This window comes from Cherax quadricarinatus, chromosome 12 (genome assembly GCF_038502225.1).
Source record: "Cherax quadricarinatus isolate ZL_2023a chromosome 12, ASM3850222v1, whole genome shotgun sequence".
NCBI lineage: Eukaryota > Metazoa > Arthropoda > Malacostraca > Decapoda > Parastacidae > Cherax > Cherax quadricarinatus.
In genome coordinates this window covers 526201-551997 of record NC_091303.1, presented here as the reverse complement: position 1 = coordinate 551997, position 25797 = coordinate 526201, and the positions used below count along the sequence as shown (strand labels likewise).

Sequence of the window (25797 nt, the reverse complement as noted above, 5' to 3'; positions counted from 1 at the left end):
ATAACCTCTGGACTTCTGTTGCTTACACTTCTTGATATAAATCCCAGTAATCTATTTGCCTTATTACGTACGCTTAGGCATTGCTGTCTTGGTTTAAGGTTGCTGCTCACCATAACCCCCAAGTCCTTTTCGCAATCTGTATGGCTAAGTTCTACATCATTTAACTTATAAGTGCTAGGGTTATGGACACTCCCGAGCTTCAGAACCTTGCATTTATCTACATTGAACTGCATCTGCCACTTTTCTGACCAAGATTGAACTGCATCTGCCACTTTTCTGACCAAGAATAGAGTTTGTTTAAATCCTCCTGAAGTTCCCTAACGTCTACGTTTGAATCAATTATCCTACCTATCTTTGTGTCATCGGCGAATTTGCTCATATCACTAGTAATTCCCTCATCAATGTTATTGATATATATTATAAACAACAACGGGCCCAAGACTGATCCCTGTGGAACGCCACTTGTTACAGATCCCCACTCGGATTTAACCCCATTTATGGACACTCTCTGCTTCCTGTCTGTGAGCCATGACTCGGTCCATGAGAGCACTTTTCCCCCAATGCCATGAGCTGCCACTTTCTTTAATAGTCTTTGGTGCGGAACTCTATCAAAAGCCTTACTAAAATCTAAGTAAATAATATCAAACTCTTTATCGTGGTCAACAGCCTCAAAAGCTTTACTGAAGAAAGTTAATAAATTAGACAAGACCGGCCTCTTGTGAATCCATGCTGAGTATCATTAATCAAGCTATGCTTATCGAGATGGCTTCTTATAATCTGAGCTATAATTGACTCTAGTAATTTGCCTACAATTGAGGTCAGGCTTATTGGGCGGTAATTTGACGGTAACGACTTGTCCCCTGTTTTAAAAATAGGAATTACATTAGCCATCTTCCACATATCAGGCACTACACCTGTTTGAAGAGATAAATTAAAAATATTAGTTAATGGTTCACAGAGTTCCATTTTGCATTCCTTAAGAACCCTTGAAAAAAACCTCATCAGGACCCGGCGACTTATTTTGCTTCAGTCTGTCTATCTGCTTCACAACCATTTCACTAGTGACTGTGATGTTACATAATTTATCTTCTTCTAGCCCACTATAAAAATTAATTACTGGAATATTGTTAGTGTCTTCCTGTGTAAAAACCGAGAGAAAATAATTATTTAAAATCGAGCACATTTCATTCTCTTTGTCAGTAAGATGCCCATAGGTATTTTTAAGGGGACCTATCTTATCTCTAACTTTTGTTCTATAGACCTGGAAAAAACTTTTTGGGTTAGTTTTAGAATCCCTAGCAACTTTAATTTCATAGTCCCTTTTAGCTTTTCTTATCCCCTTTTTAATGTCCCTCTTAATGTCAATATACTGATTCATAAGATGGCCCTCACTTCTTTTGATACGCCTATAAATTCCTTTCTTATGCCCTAGTAGATATTTGAGCCTATTATTCATCCATTTTGGGTCATTTCAATTTGATCTAATTTCTTTATACGGGATAAACGTTCTTTGAGCAGCATGTATAGTGTTCAGAAAACTGTCATATTGATAGCTCTCTTCGTTACCCCAGTCAACAGATGATAAGTGTTCTCTAAGCCCATCGTTATCTGCTAAGCGAAAATCTGGGACTGTTACTGAGTTATTGCTACTGTCGTACTTCCATTCAATGCTAAATGTAACTGATTTGTGGTCGCTAGCATCCAGTTCCTCTGAAATTTCTAAATTATTAACAAGGGATTCATTGTTTGCCAGAACTAAGTCAAGCAGGTTATTTCCCCTTGTAGGTTCTGTCACAAACTGCTTCAAAAAACAATCCTGAACTACTTCTAAGAAGTCGTATGATTCTAAATTCCCAGTCAAGAAATTCCAATCAATATGACTAAAGTTAAAGTCCCCTAGAATTACTACATTATCGTGCCTTGTGGCCTTAACAATTTCCTCCCATAGTAGTCTCCCTTGGTCCCTATCTAAGTTTGGGGGACGGTATATCACTCCTAAAATCAGTTTTTCATGCCTCTCTGAAAATTCTATCCAAACAGACTCTGCATGTGTTACTTCAGACTTAATACCCGTTTTTCTGCAACAGTTCAAGCGATCTCGGACGTACAGTGCCACCCCACCCCCCTTCCCGATACTTCTATCTACTTGGAACAATTTAAAACCCTGAATGTGACATTCCACAGGCATGTCCCGACTTTTTGAATTAAACCACGTCTCAGTTAAGGCAAATACATCAATGTTACCTGCACTAGCAACTAATCTCAACTCGTCCATCTTATTCCTAGCACTACGGCTATTAGCATAATAAACATTGAAAGACTCTCTTTTCTCTTTACCCTTCCTGCTCATTTCTGTTTTTCTACTAAACCTATTACTGTCCTTATCACCCAGTGTCACTGGCTTTTCAATATCTACCTCGTTCTGCTTATTACTCGTGCTGTTCATAATACACAAGGCTTTTTAACACACATTTCACTAACACTTTTGTGATAAATTAGACACATGTGCAACTCTTGGGTATCTTTATTGAGGAAACGTTTCGCCACACAGTGGCTTCATCAGTCCATACAAAGGAGAATCTTGAAAAACAGGAGGAGAATGAGGTAATCAGTCCCTCAACCTTGAGTCGATGTGGTCAGTCCATCAATCTTGAATATTCAAGATTGATGGACTGACCACATCGACTCAAGGTTGAGGGACTGATTACCTCATTCTCCTCCTGTTCTTCAAGATTCTCCTTTGTATGGACTGATGAAGCCACTGTGTGGCGAAACGTTTCCTCAATAAAGATACCCAAGAGTTGCACATGTGTCTAATTTATCAACATGTCGGTTCTCTGAACCATTCATCTACAAACACTTTCGTGGCAAATGCGAGTGAGGTCCTCGCCACTGACCTATCTATGTACCAGCCTCTTAGACTACCCAACTGGACGTTGTTACTTCTTTGATGTTAGTCTGACCTGAATGCTCCGATCTCGCCCCTCCTTTCACCAACTATAGTTAGACCAGTAGGAAAATACGAATGTAGTTTGTAGTCAGGCAATAGCCTTAAGTGTACATATAATGGTGTGCTAGAACTGGTGTACATATGAAGCAGTTTCCAAATATAAACATTCCATGTTTTGTAGATGAATGGTTCAGAGAACCGACATGTTGATAAACTAGACACATGTGCAACTCTTGGGTATCTTTATTGAGGAAACGTTTCGCCACACAGCGGCTTCATCCATCCATACCTCATTCTCCTCCTGCTCTTCACGATTCTCCTTTGTATAGACTGATGAAGCCACTGTGTGGCGAAACGTTTCCTCAATAAAGATACCCAAGAGTTGCACATTATATATATATATATATATATATATATATATATATATATATATATATATATATATATATATATATATATATATATATATATATATATATATACGTCATAAATACAAATTACGATTTTGTTTCTATCGTTTTAGTTTCGACGCGCGGGGCAAGAGCATCCAGCAGGGTAACCACTGGTCCGATACAGTACTTTTAGAAAAGCGGGCGTACTTCCAGCTTCTCCCAGGCAACACATGGGGTGGTTCCTCTGCCCCGGGAGCACATCTGGAATTGTTTCCCGTTCAGGACCGGGACCAGGCCACCTACCGCTGTAGGGTCGACTACATGCTTTCCCCTACTAAGAACACCATTGTCAACTTCACTGTCATTAGTAAGTACCCATCATTGTGACGTTATATAATGCTCTTGTTCATAGCGTTGTAGAAAGTATTGACAGAACTTATGTACAAAGCAGATGAAAGTTCCTGAGACAGAAGAAGTCACCGGAAAAATAACTGCTTTAATTTGGAAAAAAAAATAGAATAGTTTAAACTGGATATCGGATATGAAACCAAGTAAAATCTTTATTGAACATTTAATACATGCAGAAAACTTTACTTACTTTTGGTTATAGAAAGTTAAGTTATGCTACAAAAATCCATAAAAAATATATTTAGCTACAAAAAATAGAGAAATTGCTGTACATCTCTGGCAGAGTGGTGTGTCGGAGATGACAGGCAACTGTTACAATAAGTATGCTTTTCACGCATAATATTAGGACTGGAGGAGGACGAAGATGAGAATGTGAAGCATCTTAGAAAAATACTAAAAATTATTTCAAACTTAACAAATATGCCCTATGCATATTTCTCTCTCTCTTTTTCTCTCTATCTCTCTCTCTCCCTCCATCCCTCCGTCTCTCTCTCTCTCTCTCTCTCTCTCTCTCTCTCTTTTACACAGGGTTTGACAAGGTTTGGTTAAGGATCCCTCGCTTTATTGACAAGCTATTTACAGGTTAAGGATTCCTAACTTTATTGGCAAGCTAAGAGCTATTAGCGGTTATCTCTCTCTCTCTCTCTCTCTCTCTCTCTCTCTCTCTCTCTCTCTCTCTCTCTCTCGTGTGTGTGTGTGTGAGTGTGTGAGCCAACCACAGGGAGGGAGAATGATATTGCTCGAGGCCTTTGGTGTTGCAAAAGTAACACTTCTTCAGGAGCAGTAAAGTGAAGAAATTCAAATGCAGAAGAACTCAAGAGGACTGCTTCTCCAAACACATGATTGGGCTTTTCTTTCATAAAGTGTTGCTTTTACAACACGAAAGGCCTAGAATGGTATTTAATCAATAACAACACTGCGATTAACAGAGGACTCGAACCCATGTCGTTTTGGCTCGCCTCATAGTGAGCGAAAATTACCTAGCTCTGCTGGGTGCATGATTTTTTTAGGATTGAGTGGTCCAGTGGGTTAGAGCGTCATGTGATTTTCGCTCAGCATGAGGCAGGCCAAAACGACATGGGCTCGAGTCCTCGGCTAGTCACAGTATTGTTATTGATGTATATATAAATATATATATATATATATATATATATATATATATATATATATATATACACATATATATATATATATATATATATATATATATATATATATATATATATGTATATATATATATATATATATATATATATATATATATATATATATATATATATATATATATATATATATATATATATATATATATATATATATATATATATATATATTCTGTTCTGCATCTTTCAAAGAAAAACCAAACATATGCCTAATCTGGAGTCCCAAGAGGTTCATCGGAATCTAGAGTGCCTTAAGTCGGTAATTCAATGTCTTTGGAGAGTCCTCGAAGGAATGGAAGCACCAGAGTCAAAGAAAACGAGTGCATGAAATCTCTTATTTTAAAATGTTAGTGAGTTGGTGGGTGAGGGACTGAGAGGGAGGGGACGGGAGGATGCATAGTGTTAAGTGAATGGGTGAAAAGTGGTTAAGTGACGGAGGGTATGACGGCAGGGAATGAGGGGAGGAGCAGTGAGTGAATGACAGAAAAAGGAAAAGCTTTATAGTGAATGAACTGAGTGAGAGTTGTTAACTTAAGTGGGTGAGAGAAAAAGTTTGAATGTTAGAGTGAACGGTTGGTCGGGTCGAACGAGTGAGTTAGAGAATATGATTGTAAGGCTGAGTGAGTTAGTGAATGAATATCCTAGCGAGTAAATAAATGTGAAAAAAGAGAAAGTGAATGAGTTTGTGCACCTGTTCTGTGAACGCAAACACTTACTGTAACTTGAATGAACCGTCACATCCCAAAATATTCTATTAGAATTCCAATTTGAAGACTTGTCTTTGTAGCAGAGAAACGCGTACATATCACGGTCTTAAGGATGAGATTTAAAGCACCATAGTATATGTATGTTTCATATTGTTACATTTACAGGACTTTGTAGTATTTGGGTTGGAGGACGCGATGGACTATGTTCAAAACTCGAGTAACATGGACTGTGGAGTAAAAAGTTATTTTAAACGTCAGTGTAGAATTTTCACGCTCTTATTTTAGTAAAGTAACCCGTTTGTGGCGTACCTGTAAGCATGAAAAATTCCCACAATGTAAACAGTGGTTAAATTTCCACAGTACATTCAACTTTTGATTCCTATACTCACGACATTGAAATTCAGGTTTGATTTGAAAAGTCTGCAAGAAACCCTTATTATCAGGTACTACATTTCCATGAGGCATTCGGTTAATAGTTATTGCGGGTATCGGCAGTCCCTACAAGAACATGGTTTACTCATTATTAATTTTTGTTTTCAACATTTAATATTTAATTAGCATTAGATATGAAGGAGGGGTGTTAATGTTGCAGTTTAAAAACTGTAGTGTAAAGCACCCTTCTGGCAAGACAGTGATGGAGTGAATGATGGTGAAAGTTTTTCTTTTTCGGGCCACCCTGCCTTGGTGGGAATCGGCCAGTGTGATAATAATAAAAATAAAATATGAAAATAATATCAGTTTTGTTTGTGCATATATTTGCTGCAGAAAATATACACTACATAACCGTACTAATACCATTTTCAGTCAGCTGTGAAAACATTTTTGGTTTATTAACAGTTCAAATTTAGATCAAGTTATAAAAAACAGCGAACAGTAACAAATTCTTCGAAGGAATGATGCGGTGGACCAAATATAATGTAGTTAACTCCTTGACTATAAAGTTTAATGTTTCTTTAAACAAACGGGTCTATAGGAATATTACATGGTTGTTTACTTAAAAAAGGCTTTATTTCCCTTTTTTAATAAAAACCAATTAGCTTAGCTTCAGTCGTTGAAAAATTAACTGAACCGTAAATTAGAGATAAAAAAAAATCGATATTTGTATCATAAATTATAAGCTCGAAACGGCTTTCTGAGAAATCGTCCATACAACATATCAGAAGACATCTATGTACGTTTTCATATAAGTCTTTTAAACTACTAATCTGATAGCCAACCCATAGTCGGACGTGACACTTGTCTGTCGATATATCGGAGTTTGGGATGCTTCATATGACTCGATAAAACAAGTATTGTACTAGAGGGATCATTCTTTGAGCCACTTCTGGTTTTCATTATTATACACGAAATGAATAATGGGTTAAACGGTACAATATGCATACTAGACAAAGACAATAATGGGAAGAAGGCAGCGACACAACTAAGTACCACATATTATAGGGTAACTTAGTAAATTGGAATATTAAATAGAAATAAATCTGTGTTTGCAAATGCAAAATAACATCAAAACTAATAATAGCAGTAATAATAACAACAATATCAACATACTGTAAATGACAAACTTATTTGATGAGCACTATAGATATTAAGAAAGCAAACGAAGAAAAAGACTTGAGAAAAAAAGAGGCAAATAATTGGAAGCCTAAGTAGGTTTCCATGTATTATTATATACTTGTTCGTAAATTTTACAGTACATTAGTTTGAATTACCAAGCAATTTATGGTTTACCCAAGTTCAATTATCTGTTAGTTTACAGGTGAAAAACAGTTTTGCTATCATTATTTATCTAATTAGGCACATGAAAAGGCGTTACTAATTGGGTAATTTGCGTTTTACAATTATAAAATGTTTAATTACAATGCATGCAACGAATCGTTTGATGATTCATTTCGGTTGTCGAAAGATAAAGGAAGCAGGCTGAAAGCGCTTGTATATATGGTTTGTTTTTCATATATATATATATATATATATATATATATATATATATATATATATATATATATATATATATATACGGGCGATCTTAATTATGTAGGACAAGCCACGGGGGGGTTCCACCCCGCGTGGCTTGTCTTGCATATATATACATATATATATATATATATATATATATATATATATATATATATATATATATATATATATATATATATATATATACATACACACATACATATATAATGAAAGGAACGTCATAAATGAAAAATAACAGTTCATGTGTTATGTTCCCAACTGCATATTTGACAGACAGTCCTTGAAAATGATGGATTAAATTTTCATAATCTATGGAAATGAGAATCGTGATGCACCAATGGCAGAAACGATAAATAATGCAAAGCTTTCGTTAAAAGAGACCCAGAAAGCAAGGAAAAGGGAGCATGATATTGATTGAAATGAGTGGTAGGATAAAGGAAGTAGGAGAGGAAGGAGAAAGTGAGTTTGAGAGGAAGGGGAAGGGAAGAGACTGGCGGACGTAGAATTGGAGCGATAGTGCGCCGGAAGAAAGGGAGATGGAGGGGCTGAATAAGAAAGGGATAGAGGAAGAGAAGAAAACTGGCAGCTAGTGCTACGCCAGCATAAAACGATTAAGGCTGTAGTCATTTTGCGTATTATCATGAATGATACTTGTATATTCCAAGGATAAAAAGATTTAAGTAAACTAAGTGTATGTAAGTGAGATACTCTTCTCAGTGTATATAGCGTTTGGAAGAAAGGAAGAGATGGATAGGAGTGACGGGGGTACAGAAGGATGGGAGGGTAGAAGGTTGGGTAGGTAGGAGGGAAGGACAGTATATAATAATAATAATAATAATAATAATAATAATAATAATAATAATAATAATAATAATAATAATAATAATATCTTTATTTCTGCAAGTACATGTACAAGGTATACAGGCCTAGCTGACTACTACATAGAAAGGCCCTTGTTATGCAGAGCATTTCAGGCAAATTAGGTCAGTTTTTGTCTCAGGATGCGACCTAAACCAGTCGACTAACACCCAGGTACCCATTATTACTGGTGGGTGAACATAGGCAACCGGTATAAGGAAACACGCCAAGTATTTCTACCCTCGCCGGGAATCGGACGAGAGCTTTTGCGACTAGGCCACGGGCAGAACAGTTGACAGAAGTCCTTTCTGTACAAGTGATAACTTTACTAATGACCTCATTTAGCTGAAGTAGATATTTTGCATTCACATTTGACATTTTTGATGCTAAATTGCAATAATAGTCATTTATATAGATTTTTTTTTTGCAGTGTCTATGACAGCTGTCAAAGTTTTACACGAGACAACGGTTAAACCTTGTAAAATTTGACAGTTTGTCTCGGATACAGCATCGTACCTTTGCAAGCTTCGTATCATATTTTTCTGAATTTCATCGTTAAGTATTATTACCTATTTTACATCAGCAAGCGAAAAGCTTTTGCCAAATGTAGATATACTACGCCTGTAAAGGATATTTATGTCCCAATTTTTATACATGCAAGTAGAGAATTAAAATCAGGATCATTTTTTGTGAAACCCATGTTATTTAACAGTATTGAAGAACATATAATGCGACAAATTTTCTTACATCGGCGCCTAGCAAGCCTAAGAACAACATTCCGACATTTCGATAAGGAATTGTTCAGGACCCTGTACACGGCGTACGTTAGGCCTATATTAGAGTATGCAGGACCAGTTTGGAACCCACATCTAGCCAAGCATGTACGGAAATTAGAGAAAGTGCAAAGGTTTGCAACAAGACTAGTCCCGGAGCAAGGGGCATGTCCTACTAAGAGAGGTTAAGGGAAATCGATCTGACGACACTGGAGGGCAGGAAATATAGGGAGGATATGGTAACGACATATAAAATACTGAGAAGAATTGACAAGGTGGACAGAGACAGGATGTTCCAGAGATGGGACACAGCAACAAGGTATCATAATTGGAAGTTGAAGACTTAGATGAATCACAGGGATGTTAGGAAGTATTTCTTCAGTCACAGAGTTGTCAGAAAGTGGAACAGTCTGGGAAGTGACGTAGTGGAGGCAGGATCCATACATAACTTTAAGAAGAGGTACGATAAAGCTCATGGAGCAGGAAAAGTGACCTAGTAGCGATTAGTAAAGAGGCGGGGTCAGGAGCTGTGAATCGACCCCTACAACTACAACTAGGTGAGTACACACACACACACACACACACACACACACACACACACAAGGAGGCAGGGAGGCAGAGGAAAGGTTTGTTCCCACGGGGAAATAGAAATAATAGGAAGACAAAAGCGAGTCCTTGGTTTACCCGAAGGTGTAGGGAGGCAAAAACTAAGTGCACCAAAGAATGGAAAAGGTACAGGAGGCAAAGGTCCCAGGAAAATAAGGAGATTAGAAGAAGAGCCAGAAACGAGTGTGCACAGATAAGGAGGGAGGCCCAGCGACAGTACAAGAACGACATATCATCGAAAGTCAAGTCTGCCCCGAAACTGCTGTATAACCACATTAGGAGGAAGACAACAATCAAAGACCAGGTGATAAGGCTGAGGAAAGAAGGTGGGGAACTCAAAAGAAACGATCAAGAAGTATGTGAGGAGCTCAATATGAGATTTAAGGAAGTATTTACAGTGGAGACAGGAAGGCCTCTGGGGGGACAGAACAGAGGGGAACACCAGCAAGGAATATACCAACAAGTGTTGGATGACATACATACAAATGAGGAAGAGGTGAAGAAGCTGCTAAGGGACATCGATACCTCAAAGGCAATGGGACCGGACAACATCTCCCCGTGGGTCCTTAGAGAGGGAGCGGATATGTTGTGTGTGCCACCTACCAGAATCTTCAACACATCCCTGGAAACTGGGAAACTACCTGAGGTATGGAAGACTGCAAATGTAGTTCCCATTTTTAAAAATGGAGACAGAAAAGAGGCACTAAACTATAGACCTGTGTCACTGACGTGTATAGTATGCAAAGCTATGGAGAAGATTATCAGGAGGAGAGTGGTGGAGCTCCTGGAACGAAACAAGAGTATAAACGCCAACCAGCACGGATTCATGGAAGGCAAATCCTGTGTCACAAACCTTCTGGGGTTTTATGATAAAGTAACAGAAGTAAGACACGAGAGAGAGGGGTGGGTTGATAGCATCTTCTTGGGCTGCAAGAAGGCCTTTGACACAGTTCCTCACAAGAGATTAGTGCAGAAGCTAGAGGATCAGGCGCATATAACAGGAAGGGCACTGCAATGGATCAGAGAATACCTGACAGGGAGGCAACAAGGAATCATGGTACGTGATGAGGCATCACACTGGGCACCTGTGACGAGCGGGGTCCCACAGGGGTCGGTCCTAGGACCAGTGCTATTTTTGGTATGTGTGAACGACATGATGGAAGGGTTAGACTCAGAAGTGTTAATGAGGCGAATTAAATCAGATGAGGATCAGGCAGGACTTCAAAGGGACCTGGACAGACTGGACACCTGGTCCAGCAACTGGCTTCTCGAATTTAATCCCCCAAATACAAAGTCATGAAGATCGGGGAAGGGCACAGAAGACCGCAGATGGAGTATAGGCTAGGTGGCCAGAGACTGCAAACCTCGCTCAAGGAGAAAGATCTTGGGGTGAGTATAACACCGAGCATGTCTCCGGAAGCACATATCAACCAGATAACTGCTGCAGCATATGGGCGCCTGGCAAACCTGAGAACAGCGTTCCGATACCTTAGTAAGGAATCGTTCAAGACACTGTACACCATGTACGTCAGGCCCATACTGGAGTATGCAGCACCTGTTTGGAACCCGCACTTGATCAAGCATGTCAAGAAATTAGAGAAAGTGCATAGGTTTGCGACAAGGTTAATTCCAGAGCTAAGGGGAATGTCCTATGAAGAAAGGTTAAGGGAAATCGGCCTGCCGACACTGGAGGACAGGAGGGTCAGATGAGACATGATAACGGCATATAAAATACTGCGCAGAATAGACATGGTGGACAAAGACAGGATGTTCCAGGGAGGGGACACAGAAACAAGAGGCCACAATTGGAAGTTGAAAACTCAGATGAGTCAAAGGGATGTTAGGAAGTATTTTTTCAGTCATAGAGCTGTCAGGCAGTGAAATAGCCTAGAAAGTGACGTAGTGGAGGCGGGAACCATATATAGTTTTAAGACGAGGTTTGATGAAGCTCATGGAGCAGGAAGAGAGAGGACCCAGTAGCAACATTGAAGAGGCGGGGCCAGGAGCTATGACACGACCCCTGAAACCACAAATAGGTGAGTAAAAATAGGTGAGTACACACACACACACACACACACACACACACACACAAATGGAAGGACAAACGCACCCCCCAGAAACACCTGCAGAAGGACTCCAGCCACGACACCCCCCAAGACAACTGAACAATCCAAACCAGCCATCACACACCGATCCCTCAGTTTCCACATCCCGCACCACAGTTACATTATTAGAACAGAAGTTGAAGGTTTGGTACACAAATGCAGATGGATTAACGAATAAACATGAGGAATGGCAAGAAAGAATCAATGAGAAGTCCCCAGACATAATAGAAGTTACAGAAACAAAACTCAGGGAGACAATAACAGATGCAATCTTCCCACCAGGATACCAGATCATGAGGCAAGATAGAAGGGGCAGGGGGGGAGGTGGGGTTGCACTGCTCGTAAAAAAACAGAAAATGGAAGGCATAGATGAGACGGGAGAAAGAGACTACATAGCAGGTACACTTCAGTCTGGGGAACACAAAGTGGTCATTGCAGTGATGTATAATCCACCACAGAACTGCAGGAGGCCAAGAGAGGAATATGAAGAGAGCAACAGAGCAATGGTGGACACACTTGCTGAGGTGCCAAGAAGAGCTCACTCCAGCAGAGCAAAGTTGCTGGTTATGGGGGATTTCAACCACAGGTAGATTGACTGTGAAAACCTGGAGCCACATGGGGGTCCCGAAACATGGAGAGCCAGGATGTTGGACGTGGTGCTGGAAAACCTCATGCACCAACATGTTAAGGACACTACCAGAGTGAGAGGGGAGGATGAACCAGCAAGACTGGACCTTGTGTTCACCCTGGGCAGCTCAGACATTTAGGACATCAAGTATGAGAGTCCCCTAGGAGCTAGCGACCATGTGGTTCTGTGCTTTGAATACATAGTAGAGCTGCAAGTGGAGAGAATAACAGGAGTTGAATGGGAAAAGGCTGACTATGAAAGAGGGGACTACATAGGGTTGAAGAACTTCCTGCGGGAGGTCCAGTGGGACAGAGAACTGGCAGGAAAGCCAGTAAATGAAATGATGGAATATGTAACAAGAAAATGCAAGGAGGCAGTGGAAAGGTTTATTCCCAAGGGCAACAGTAACAACATGAAGACCAGAACGAGCCCCTGGTTTACCCGACGGTGTAAGGAGGCAAAAACAAAATGCAATAAAGAATGGAAAAAGTACAGAAGGCAGAGAACACACGAAAATAGGGAGATCAGTCGCAGAGCCAGGAATGAGTACGCACAGGCAAGGAGGGAGGCCCAACGACAGTATGAAAATGACATAGCATCGAGAATCAAGACTGACCCGAAACTGTCGTATAGCCACATCAGGAGGAAGACAACAGTCAAAGACCAGGTGATCAGATTAAGGACAGAAGGTGGAGAACTCACAAGAAATGATCAGGAGGTATGTGAGGAGCTGAACAGGAGATTTAAGGAAGTTTTTACAGTAGAGACAGGAAGGGCTGTGGGAAGACAGCACAGAAGGGAACATCAAGAGGGAATATACCAACAAGTGTTGGATGACATACGAACAACTGAGGAGGAGGTGAAGAAGCTCTTAAGTGACCTTGACACCTCAAAGGCGATGGGACCGGACAACATCTCCCCATGGGTCCTTAGAGAAGGAGCAGAGATGCTGTGCGTGCCTCTAACCACAATCTTCAACACATCCCTTGAAACTGGGAAACAACCTGAGAAATGGAAGACAGCTAATGTAGTCCCCATATTTAAGAAAGGAAACAGAAACGAGGCGCTAAACTACAGGCCTGTGTCTCTGACATGTATTGTGTGCAAAGTCATGGAGAAGATTATCAGGAGGAGAGTGGTCGAACGCCTGGAAAGGAACAAGATTATAAATGAAAACCAGCATGGGTTCATGGAAGGCAAATCTTGTATCACAAACCTCCTGGAGTTTTATGACAAGGTAACAGAAGTAAGACACGAGAGAGAGGGGTGGGTAGATTGCGTTTTCCTAGACTGCAGGAAGGCCTTTGACACAGTTCCCCACAAGAGATTAGTGCAGAAGCTGGAGGATCAGGCGCATGTAATAGGGAGGGCACTGCAATGGATAAGGGAATACCTGACAGGGAGGCAGCAACGAGTCATGGTACGTGAAGAGGTATCAGAGTGGGCGCCTGTTACGAGCGGGGTCCCACAGGGGTCAGTTCTAGGGCCAGTGCTATTTTTGATATATGTGAACGACATAATGGAAGGAATAGAATCTGAAGTGTCCCTGTTCGCAGATGACGTGAAGTTGATGAGAAGAATTAAATCGGACGAGGATGAGGCAGGACTGCAAAGAGACCTGGACAGGCTGGACATGTGGTCCAGCAACTGGCTTCTCGAATTCAATCCAGCCAAATGCAAAGTTATGAAGATTGGGGAGGGGCAAAGAAGACCGCAGACAGAGTATAGGCTAGGTGGACAAAGACTACAGACCTCACTCAGGGAGAAAGACCTTGGGGTGACCATAACACCGAGCACATCACCTGAGGCACACATCAACCAAATAACCGCTGCAGCATACGGGCGCCTGGCAAACCTGAGAATAGCGTTCCGATACCTTAATAAGGAATCGTTCAAGACACTGTACACTGTGTATGTTAGGCCCATACTGGAGTATGCAGCACCAGTCTGGAACCCACACCTGGTCAAGCACGTCAAGAAGTTAGAGAAAGTACAAAGGTTTGCAACAAGGCTAGTCCCAGAGCTCAAGGGAATGTCGTACGAGGAAAGGTTAAGGGAAATCGGACTGACGACACTGGAGGACAGAAGGCTCAGGGGAGACATGATAACGACATACAAGATACTGCGGGGAATAGACAAGGTGGACAGAGATAGGATGTTCCAAAGAGGGGACACAGGGACAAAGGGTCACAACTGGAAGCTGAAGACTCAGACGAGTCACAGGGACGTTAGGAAGTATTTCTTCAGTCATAGAGTTGTCAGGAAGTGGAATAGCCTAGCAAGTGAAGTAGTGGAGGCAGGAACCATACATAGTTTTAAGAAGAGGTATGACAAAGCTCAGGAAGCAGAGAGAGAGAGGACCCAGTAGCGATCAGTGAAGAGGCGGGGCCAGGAGCTGAGTCTCGACCCCTGAAACCACAATTAGGTGAGTACACACAAAAATCACAGCAGCTGAAGCTAAGATACAGAGCTTAGAAGAAGAACTAAAGAGTCTGAAACAGCCTAAAGAACCAAAGGACAGTACAGCCATGTCACCAAGAGCTACTACCTCAGTCACCGATGAGGGGACAGTAGGGGACAAAGGAGATATACTGTATGTGATGACCCTATCAGACCCAAGGGGGGCCTGGGAAAAGGCAGGGAGAACAGCAAGAACTAATGAGGGGAGTAAAGTCAATGAAGGAGCTAAACTATACACAGAGGCTCTAGCAGACAACTGCCATGTCCAGGAACAAATAAGCAGAGGGACACCAGATAGGGAAGAGACAGTAAGAAGCAACACATCAATGGCAGGAAATAATTTGAATCAGAGGATGCTCAGGGAAGCACAGTGGGAGGATGAAAGGGAGAGGGCCATTTTTGTCTATTGGTTCCAAGAAGTAGATGGGGAAACTTACGAGGCAAGGAAACAGGAGGAGAAAAAAACGATTGAAAGCATCATGAAAGCAATAGAAGAGGACGACATGACTCAGCTGAGAAATTTTCGGAGAATTGGGTGGTTTGCGAGGGGAAAAAAGCGTCCAGTCAAAGTGATTTTCAAGGCAGAGTCAGCTCGAAACCGGATCCTGCAAAAGAAAGCATGCCTAAGGGACAATCAGGTGTTCCGGAGTGTGTACCTCGACTGAGACAGAACACAAGAAGAAAGGATGACACTGAAAGAGAGGGTGCAACGTCGCAAGGAGGAATGGGAGGCAAGGAAGGGGGAGAGCAGGAGAAATCAGGCCCACGTGGAAGAACAAACACAACCCCCTCCTGTACCACCCATACAAGGAACACAACCATGGCAGTCCCAGAGCAACCAAACGACCTAACCCAAAACCCACTCACTGCACCCTCTGCCCTCATCCCCCTCAGCACAAACCCCACCCCCACAGAAACCCACAGTAACCCACACATCCCCCTCTGCATAAACCCCACCCTCATAGTAACCCTCAGTAACCCGTACATCCCCTCAGCTCAAACCCCACCCCCACAGAAACCCACAGTAACCCACACAATGTACTCTCTCCCCCCATCCCCCTCACCACAAACCCCGCCCTCACAGTAACCCACAGCCACTCACACTGTACACTCCATCCCCATCCCCACACTACAACCTACTCTCCCATTGTAACCCCCCATAGGCCCTCTTCCCTCATCCCCCTCACCACTACCCCCACCCCACTGAAACCACCCATAGGCCCTCTGCCCCCACACCCAACACCACAGACCCCACCCCCACACCAACCCCCTATAGGCCCCTGCTCCCCCTAACCCACCTCTCTCCCCAGACTACAGTTATTGAAAAGAAGTTGAAGGTTTGGTACACGAACGCGGATGGAATAACGAATAAATGTGAGTGGCACGAAAGAATCAAGGAGTTGTCCCCAGACATCGTAGCGGTTACAGAAACGAAACTCACTGGGATAATAACAGATGCAATCTTCCCACCCATCCTTCCTGAGGAAGGATAGAAGGAGCAGGGGGGAGGAGGGGTTGCACTACTAATAAAAACCGGTGGGGTTATCAAGAAATGGAAGGTATGGACGAGATTGGAGAAAGGGATTACATAGTAGCTACAGTTCAGTCAGGGGAACACAAGGTAGTCATTGCAGTTATGTATAACCCACCACAGAACTGCAGGAGGCCAAGAGAGGAATATGATGAATGCAACAGAGCAATGGTGGACACTCTAATTGAGGTGGCAAGAATGGCACACTCAAGTAGAGCGAAGTTACTGGTCATGGGTGACTTCAATCACAAGGAAATTGATTGGGAAAACCTGGAGCCACATGGGGGTCCCGAAACATGGAGAGCCAAGATAATGAATGTGGTGCTAGCAAATCTCATGCACTAACATGTTAGGGATACTACCAGAGACAGAGGGGAGGATGAACCAGCAAGACTGGACCTCGTGTTTTCCCTGAGTAGCTCAGACATTGAGCACATCACATATGAAAGGCCCCTTGGAGCTAGTGACCACGTAGTTATGAGCTTTGAATACATCGTGGAGCTAAAAGTGGAGAGGGTAACAGGAGTAGAAAGGGAAAAGCTAAACTATAAAAGGGGGGACTACACAGGAATGAGGACCTGCCTGCAGGAGGTTCAGTGGGAACAGGAGTTGGTACGAAAATCAGTAAACGAAATGATGGACTTCGTAACATCAAAATGCAAGGAGGCATAGGAAAGGTTTGTTCCCTAGGGTAACAGAAATAATGGGAAGGACAGAACGAGCCCTTGGTTTACCTGAAGATGCAGGGAGGCAAAAACTAAGTGCTCTAGAAAATGGAAAATGTACAGAAGGCAAAGGACTCAGGAGAATAATGAGATTAGTCGACGAGCCAGAAACGAGTGTGCACAGATAAGAAGGGAGGCACAGCGGCAGTATGAAAATGACATAGCATCGAAAGTCAAGTCTGACCCGAAACTACTCTACAGCCACATCAGGAGGAAGACAACAGTCAAGGACCAGGTAATCAGGCTGAGGAAAGAAGGTGGGGAGCTCACAAGAAACGACCAGGAGGTATGTGAGGAGTTCAACATGAGATTTCAGGAAGTATTTGCAGTGGAGGCTGAAGGGACAATGGGAAGTCAAAACAGTGGCGTACAGCAACAAGGGATATACCAACAAGTGTTGGATGAATTACACACAACTGAGGAGGAGGTGGAGAAGCTCCTAAGTGACCTTGATACCTCAAAGGCGGTGGGACCGGACAACATCTCTCCATGGGTCATTAGAGAGGGAGCAGGGACACTACATGTGCCACTAACCAAAATCTTCAACACTTCCCTTGAAACTGGGAAACTACCTGAAGTATGGAAGAAGGCAAATGTAGTCCCCATCTTTAAGAAGGGAAACAGAAATGAAGCACTAAATTATAGACCAGTGTCATTGACATGTATGGTATGCAAAGTCTTGAAAAAGATCATCAGGAGGAGAGTGGTGGAGCACCTGGAGCGGAACAAGATTATAAACGACAGCCAGCACGGATTCATGGAAGGCAAATCCTGTGTCACAAACCTACTAGGGTTTTACGACAAGGTAACTAAAGTAAGAGATGAGAGGGAGGGGTGGGTTGATTGCATTTTCTTGGACTGCAAGAAGGCCTTCGACACAGCTCCTCACAAGAGATTAGTACAGAAGCTAGAGGAACAGGCACGTATAACAGGAAGGGCACTGCAATGGATCAGAGAATACCTAACAGGGAGGCAACAGCGAGCCATGGTCCGTGATGAGGTATCACAGTGGGCGCCAGTGACGAGCGGGGTCCCACAGGGGTCAGTTCTGGGACCAGTGCTATTCTTGGTATATGTGAACGACATGACGGAAGGCATAGACTCAGAAGTGTCCCTGTTTGCAGATGACGTGAAGTTAATGAGGAGAATTAAATCAGACGAGGACCATACAGGTCTACAAAGAGACCTGGACAGGCTGGATGTGTGGTCCAGAAACTGGCTCCTAGAATTTAACCCCGCCAAATGCAAAGTCATGAAGATCGGAGGATGGCAAAGAAGTCTGCAGACAGAGTATAGGCTAGGTGGCCAAAGGCTACAAACCTCACTCAAGGAGAAAGACCAAGGCGTGAGTATAATACCGAGTACATCGCCAGAAGCACACATTAACCAGATGACTGCTGCGGCATATGGGCGCTTGGCAAACCTGAGATTAGCGTTCCGGTACCTCAGTAAGGAATCGTTCAAGACTTTATACACTGTGTGCGTCAGGCCCATACTGGAGTACGCAGCACCAGTTTGGAACCCACACCTGGTCAAACACGTCAAGAAATTAGAGAAAGTGCAAAGGTTTGCAACAAGGCTAGTTCAAGAGCTAAGGGGAATGCCCTATGAACAAAGGTTAAGGGAAATCGGTCTGACAACACTGGAAGACAGGAGGGTCAGGGGAGACATGATAACGTCATACAAAATACTGCGTGGAATAGACAAGGTGGACAGAGACAGGATGTTCCAGAGATGGGACCCAGAAACAAGGGGTCACAATTGGAAGCTGAAGACTCAGATGAGTCAAAGGGATGTTAGGAAGTATTTCTTCAGTCATAGAGTAGTTAGGAAGTGGAATAGTCTGGCAAGCGATGTAGTGGAGGCAGGAACTATACATAGTTTTAAGACGAGGTATGATAAAGCTCATGGAGCAGGGGGAGAGAGGACCTGGTAGCGGTCGGTGAAGAGGCGGGGCCAGGAGCTGAGTCTCGACCCCTGCAACCACAATTAGGTGAGTACACACACACACAAACACTTTTACTGAAGGTTTACTTTAATCAAGGATTAGATTATTCCTAACACTTGTTTACAGGTGATTTGCTCCGTTAATGACCCTTGTGTAATTGCTAGGAATTAAACCTAACAAACCAAACCATCAAAGGTTGGGATTTATGGAACTCGTTAAACAGGAGCCAATTCAAGTTGCGAGTTCAAAAATAGTAAATGCATGTTGAGTTTATCTAATGCTTTGTAAGTTCTGTATGCTAGACGTTAAGTCACGGATTAATAACTTTTACCGTAAAATAATTACTGAACCTGTTAACTGAATTATTTCATTTTCAATGATTTTCTTATCTGTAGCTACTTTGCTACAAATATCCATATTGATTTGAGCCAAACCAGCTGGAGGCAAGACAATGTATTATAGATATACCTGTCTTGTAATGAATATGAAATTTACGTATCATCTGCGTTTCTATGGACTGTAAGTTACATTAATGTTGCTGAGACAGTTCACAATTAAGCCACAATTTGAAGACAAAGCTGTGGTCTAAATTTTTGCATGTTCCTGAATATTATGGTCATATATTTACTTTTAATTTCTTTCTTTACATACCTTTCTAAATTCGTGTACTAACCTCAGAAACTTTTCTTCAGAATCTCCCAAATTGCAAAAAGCAATTGTGAAACAAACACTGTATCAGAATCACTGGTTTATTTTTTTATTTTACCCTCTTTCAAATACTCACTTGTTTTACAACCCTATTTATCGGTATCGTAAACAGCCATGATAACATCGCATATCACCGTCTAAGGCGGCTGACTTGAACTGGGGAATAATGACACACACTCCTACACACACGCGCGCACGCGGCCACGCACACACGCACACACACACACACACACACACACATATACACACACACACACACATACACACACACACACACACACACACACACACACACACACACACACACAGTCATAGAGTTGTCAGCAAGTGGAATAGCCTAGCAAGTGAAGTAGTGGAGGCAGGAACCATACATAGTTTTAAGAAGAGGTATGACAAAACTCAGGAAGCAGAGAGAGAGAGGACCCAGTAGCGATCAGTGAAGAGGCGGGGCCAGGAGCTGAGTCTCGACCCCTGCAACCACAATTAGGTGAGTACAATTAGGTGAGTGCACACACACACATACACACACACACACACACACACACACACACACACACGCACACACACACATACACACACACACACACACACACACACACACACACACACACACACACGGCGGCCTAAGGAGGCCTAAGGATTAATATGGGCCTCACTTCATAATAGGAAGTGTCGTAACTGTTCCATGTGAAGAGTGAGTTAGTTTAATATGTTTATTATGCACCCCATACCCATCCTGTGGGCGGTAGTCAAAAGATTACAGAGGTACATAATTGGTCCAGGGACTGGACTCCAAAGTTTTGATAGCTGAGTAAGTTACAGAGGTAATGAATTCACAATTTACAAAGGTAATGAACTCACAAATTACAAAGGTAATGAACTCCGGGTAGGTCTAGTCATAATCATGACAAGTTACAAAGGTATTTACAGATTACAGAGGTACGTAATGGATCCAGGGACTGGGCCCCAAAGTTTGGATGGCTGAACTAGGTACAAGGTAATGAACTCACAAGTTACAAAGGTAATGAATACTGTAAGAATGGTTACTTACGTTTATACATGGCTACAGTCATGAACAAATTATAGAGTAATGAGCAATTCATACTTCCACACCCGGTCACAACTGTAATGAGTTATTGGTGCAAATATTGATTGTTGAGTCACACACACACACACACACACACACACACACACACACACACACACACACACACACACACACACACACACACACACATAAACACACACACACACACACACACACACTCGCAAATACAACAGGCCTAGTGTCTAATCGACATGTGCCTAGGACAAAATGGTATCTAACTAACTAACACACACACACACACACACACACACACACACACACACACACACACAGTGTAGGATTGCACTACTCATCAAAAGGCAGTGGAGTTTTGAGGAGATAGGAGGATTAGTCAGAGGTGAACCGGATGAGTACTTAGCAGGAGCACTTCTAACCGGGGATCCAAAAGTATTGATAGCAGTGATGTACGACCGGCCACCGAGCAGCAAGAGACCAAGACGATGAAAGTAACAGAAGGATGGTACTCACACTAACCGAGCTGGCCAGAAAGGCCCACATAATCAAGGCAGAGTTACTCATCATCGGGGATTTCAACCACTAGGAGACAGACTGGAGAAAATAGAGAGCCATGTGGGGGACTGGAGACATGGAGAACCAAGATGTTGGAGAGACAGTGCTGGAAAACCTCATGTACCAACATGTTAGGTACACAACCGGAGAAAGGGGAGACGATGAACCAGCAAGGCTGGACCTCATATTCACCTTCAGCAGTTCAGACATATTGGCAATCACGTTCCTTAGCGCTAGCGATCATGTGATCCTGAGTTTTGAATACATGGTAGAGTTAACAATAAAGAGTGAGGCAGTATGAAAAGGATGGGATAAACCAACCTTCTCTCGTCCCTTTTGTACATGAGGTGTAGTGGGTAAGAGAGCTAGAGGGAAAGGGTAAGCGAAATGATGGAACACGTGACCTCAGAGTGCAGGGAGGCCGAGAAGAAGTTCGTGCCAAGGGGCAAAAGAAACAATGGGAAGACCAGAGTGAGCTCATGGTTTGCCCGGAGGTGTGGAGAGGCCAAAGCCAAGTGTGCTAGAGCACGGAAAAAGTATAGTAGGCAAAGGACTTGGGAAAACAGGGAGTTGAGCCGAAGAGCCAGAATTAAGGATGAGGAGAGATAAGGAGAGAGGCCCTGAACTTTTAAGTAAACGTACTATACCTCATGTAATCTTGGAGACGTGATTCTGTCCTATGAATTTCCTGATCTGGGGACAATCCTACGTAGTCCAGATCTCTCTACTTTTCTGTTTGTGACAACGAGGACTAAAAATCAAGGAGAGGGAGAGTTTTATTTGACTCATCGGATGTGATAGTCCGCAGGGGGCTGTTCGGGCTTGGTATGCTTCTCTTTTTTTCTTTTCAATTTTTTTGCGTGCTTTTATCTATATTTTGAACTAACACTTAAAATATATAAAGGATTGAGGAGGAGAAGGCCTATATTATATTTTTACATGTTGAGAGTTGTTTCTTTACCTCAACTGATTTTATAATTTACCTAGCAAACATTGCATTAGAAATTAGTTACATGTGTTAGTTATTCTACAGCTCTACTCAATACCAAGCCCATACTTTTATTATGCAGCACATTTATCTTGTGTATACTACAAAATGGATATATATATATATATATATATATATATATATATATATATATATATATATATATATATATATATATATATATATATATATATATATATATATATATATATATATATATATATATATATATATATATATATATATATATATATATATATATATATATATATATATATATATATATAGAAGAGAGGAATGCAGAGGAGAGAGAGAGATTTTGGGAGATGTTAAGAGGAGGCAGTTAGGGTAAGATATAAACAGCTATTGGAGGATAGATGGGCTAATGAGAGCATAGGCAATGGGGTCGAAGAGGTATGGGGTAGGTTTAAAAATGTAGTGTTAGAGTGTTCAGCAGAAGTTTGTGGTTACAGGAAAGTGGGTGCAGGAGGGAAGAGGAGCGATTGGTGGAATGATGATGTAAAGAGAGTAGTAAGGGAGAAAAAGTTAGCATATGAGAAGTTTTTACAAAGTAGAAGTGATGCAAGGAGGGAAGAGTATATGGAGAAAAAGAGAGAAGTTAAGAGAGTGGTGAAGCAATGTAAAAAGAGAGCAAATGAGAGAGTGGGTGAGATGTTATCAACAAATTTTGTTGAAAATAAGAAAAAGTTTTGGAGTGAGATTAACAAGTTAAGAAAGCCTAGAGAACAAATGGATTTGTCAGTTAAAAATAGGAGAGGAGAGTTATTAAATGGAGAGTTAGAGGTATTGGGAAGATGGAAGGAATATTTTGAGGAATTGTTAAATGTTGATGAAGATAGGGAAGCTGTGATTTCGTGTATAGGGCAAGGAGGAATAACATCTTGTAGGAGTGAGGAAGAGCCAGTTGTGAGTGTGGGGGAAGTTCGTGAGGCAGTAGGTAAAATGAAAGGGGGTAAGGCAGCCGGGATTGATGGGATAAAGATAGAAATGTTAAAAGCAGGTGGGGATATAGTTTTGGAGTGGTTGGTGCAATTATTTAATAAATGTATGGAAGAGGGTAAGGTACCTAGGGATTGGCAGAGAGCATGCATAGTTCCTTTGTATAAAGGCAAAGGGGATAAAAGAGAGTGCAAAAATTATAGGGGGATAAGTCTGTTGAGTGTACCTGGTAAAGTGTATGGTAGAGTTATAATTGAAAGAATTAAGAGTAAGACGGAGAATAGGATAGCAGATGAACAAGGAGGCTTTAGGAAAGGTAGGGGGTGTGTGGACCAGGTGTTTACAGTGAAACATATAAGTGAACAGTATTTAGATAAGGCTAAAGAGGTCTTTGTGGCATTTATGGATTTGGAAAAGGCGTATGACAGGGTGGATAGGGGGGCAATGTGGCAGATGTTGCAAGTGTATGGTGTAGGAGGTAGGTTACTGAAAGCAGTGAAGAGTTTTTACGAGGATAGTGAGGCTCAAGTTAGAGTATGTAGGAAAGAGGGAAATTTTTTCCCAGTAAAAGTAGGCCTTAGACAAGGATGTGTGATGTCACCGTGGTTGTTTAATATATTTATAGATGGGGTTGTAAGAGAAGTAAATGCGAGGGTCTTGGCAAGAGGCGTGGAGTTAAAAGATAAAGAATCACACACAAAGTGGGAGTTGTCACAGCTGCTCTTTGCTGATGACACTGTGCTCTTGGGAGATTCTGAAGAGAAGTTGCAGAGATTGGTGGATGAATTTGGTAGGGTGTGCAAAAGAAGAAAATTAAAGGTGAATACAGGAAAGAGTAAGGTTATGAGGATAACAAAAAGATTAGGTGATGAAATATATATATATATAAGTATATGCAAAACAACCACTCTGAAAGAATAGAGAAATTCCAAGCGCTTTCGTGACTACTCACATTATCAAGGAACTATGATAGTTCCTTGATAATGTGAGTAGTCACGAAAGCGCTTGGAATTTCTCTATTCTTTCAGAGTGGTTGTTTTGCATATTCTGAAATCACCTGTTTACTGTGATCTTATTGCATATATATATATATATATATATATATATATATATATATATATATATATATATATATATATATATATATATATATATATATATATATATAATAACAACACTGCACTAGCCAAGGAGTCGAACCCATGCTGTTTTGCCCCGCCTCGTGGTAAAAGAAAACGCATGACATACAAACGAAGGACATTCGGTGGTGTGGACGCCTCTGAGCTAATTTCATTCTACTCCCTGCTTGAGTGCTAGCTCAACAAGCAGTATATTATATTATTGTACCCACGGAACAAGTCGTATTGATCAATAACAACACTGCACTAGCCAAGGAGTCGAACCCATGCTGTTTTGGCCAGCCTCATCGTGAGAGAAAATGTATGACGCTTTAGACCACTAGACCACACATCCAGCCAAGCTAGATGTTGTAACCATCATCGAATAAGGAATATCCACTAGGAATTTTTATTGACCTAAGAAAAGCTTTTGACACAGTAGACCACGACATCCTACTCCACAAACTTGATCATTACGGTATAAGAGGCCATGCGCTTGCTTATTTCAAATCTTACATTACTAATAGGTATCAGTACGTCACCATTAAAGACACAGCATCAGCAACACGGCCACTTGATACTGGAGTTCCGCAGGGAAGTGTCTTTGGTCCCCTGCTCTTCCTCATATACATCAATGACCTTCCAAACGTATCCCAACACCTGAAACCCATTCTCTTTGCTGATGACACGACTTATGTCATCTCTCACCCTAATCTTGCCACCCTCAACACCATTGTGAATGAGGAGCTGATTAAAATATCGACTTGGATGACAGCCAATAAACTTACGCTTAACACTGACAAAACCTACTATATTATGTTTGGTAGCAGAGCAGGAGATGCACAAATTAACATTAAGATTGACAACACTCGAATTACCAGAAATAATGGTGGAAAATTCCTAGGCTTATACCTTGACAACAACCTGAATTTCAGCACCCATATCCAGCATATAACCAAAAAAGTATCCAAAACGGTTGGGATCCTCTCCAAGATACGATACTACGTGCCGCAAAATGCCCTTCTCACACTATACCACTCACTTATTTATCCATACCTCACCTATGCTATTTGTGCTTGGGGATCAACTGCAGCAACACACCTAAAGCCAATAATAACCCAACAAAAAGCTGCAGTAAGAATAATCACTAAATCCCATCCCTGGCAACACACCCCCC

General features: G+C 41.7%; 1 protein-coding gene across 1 annotated transcript in view; it reads left to right on the top strand.

Annotated features, from left to right (window-relative positions):
* The window catches only part of LOC128686531 (neural cell adhesion molecule 2-like), a 927464-nt gene that overhangs the window by 529504 nt on the left and 372163 nt on the right, over window positions 1-25797 (top strand). Inside the window, exon 4 of the mRNA XM_070084201.1 lies at window positions 3474-3709. Within this exon, the coding sequence (XP_069940302.1) occupies window positions 3474-3709 (236 nt within the window). The remainder of the gene's footprint in view (window positions 1-3473; window positions 3710-25797) is intronic.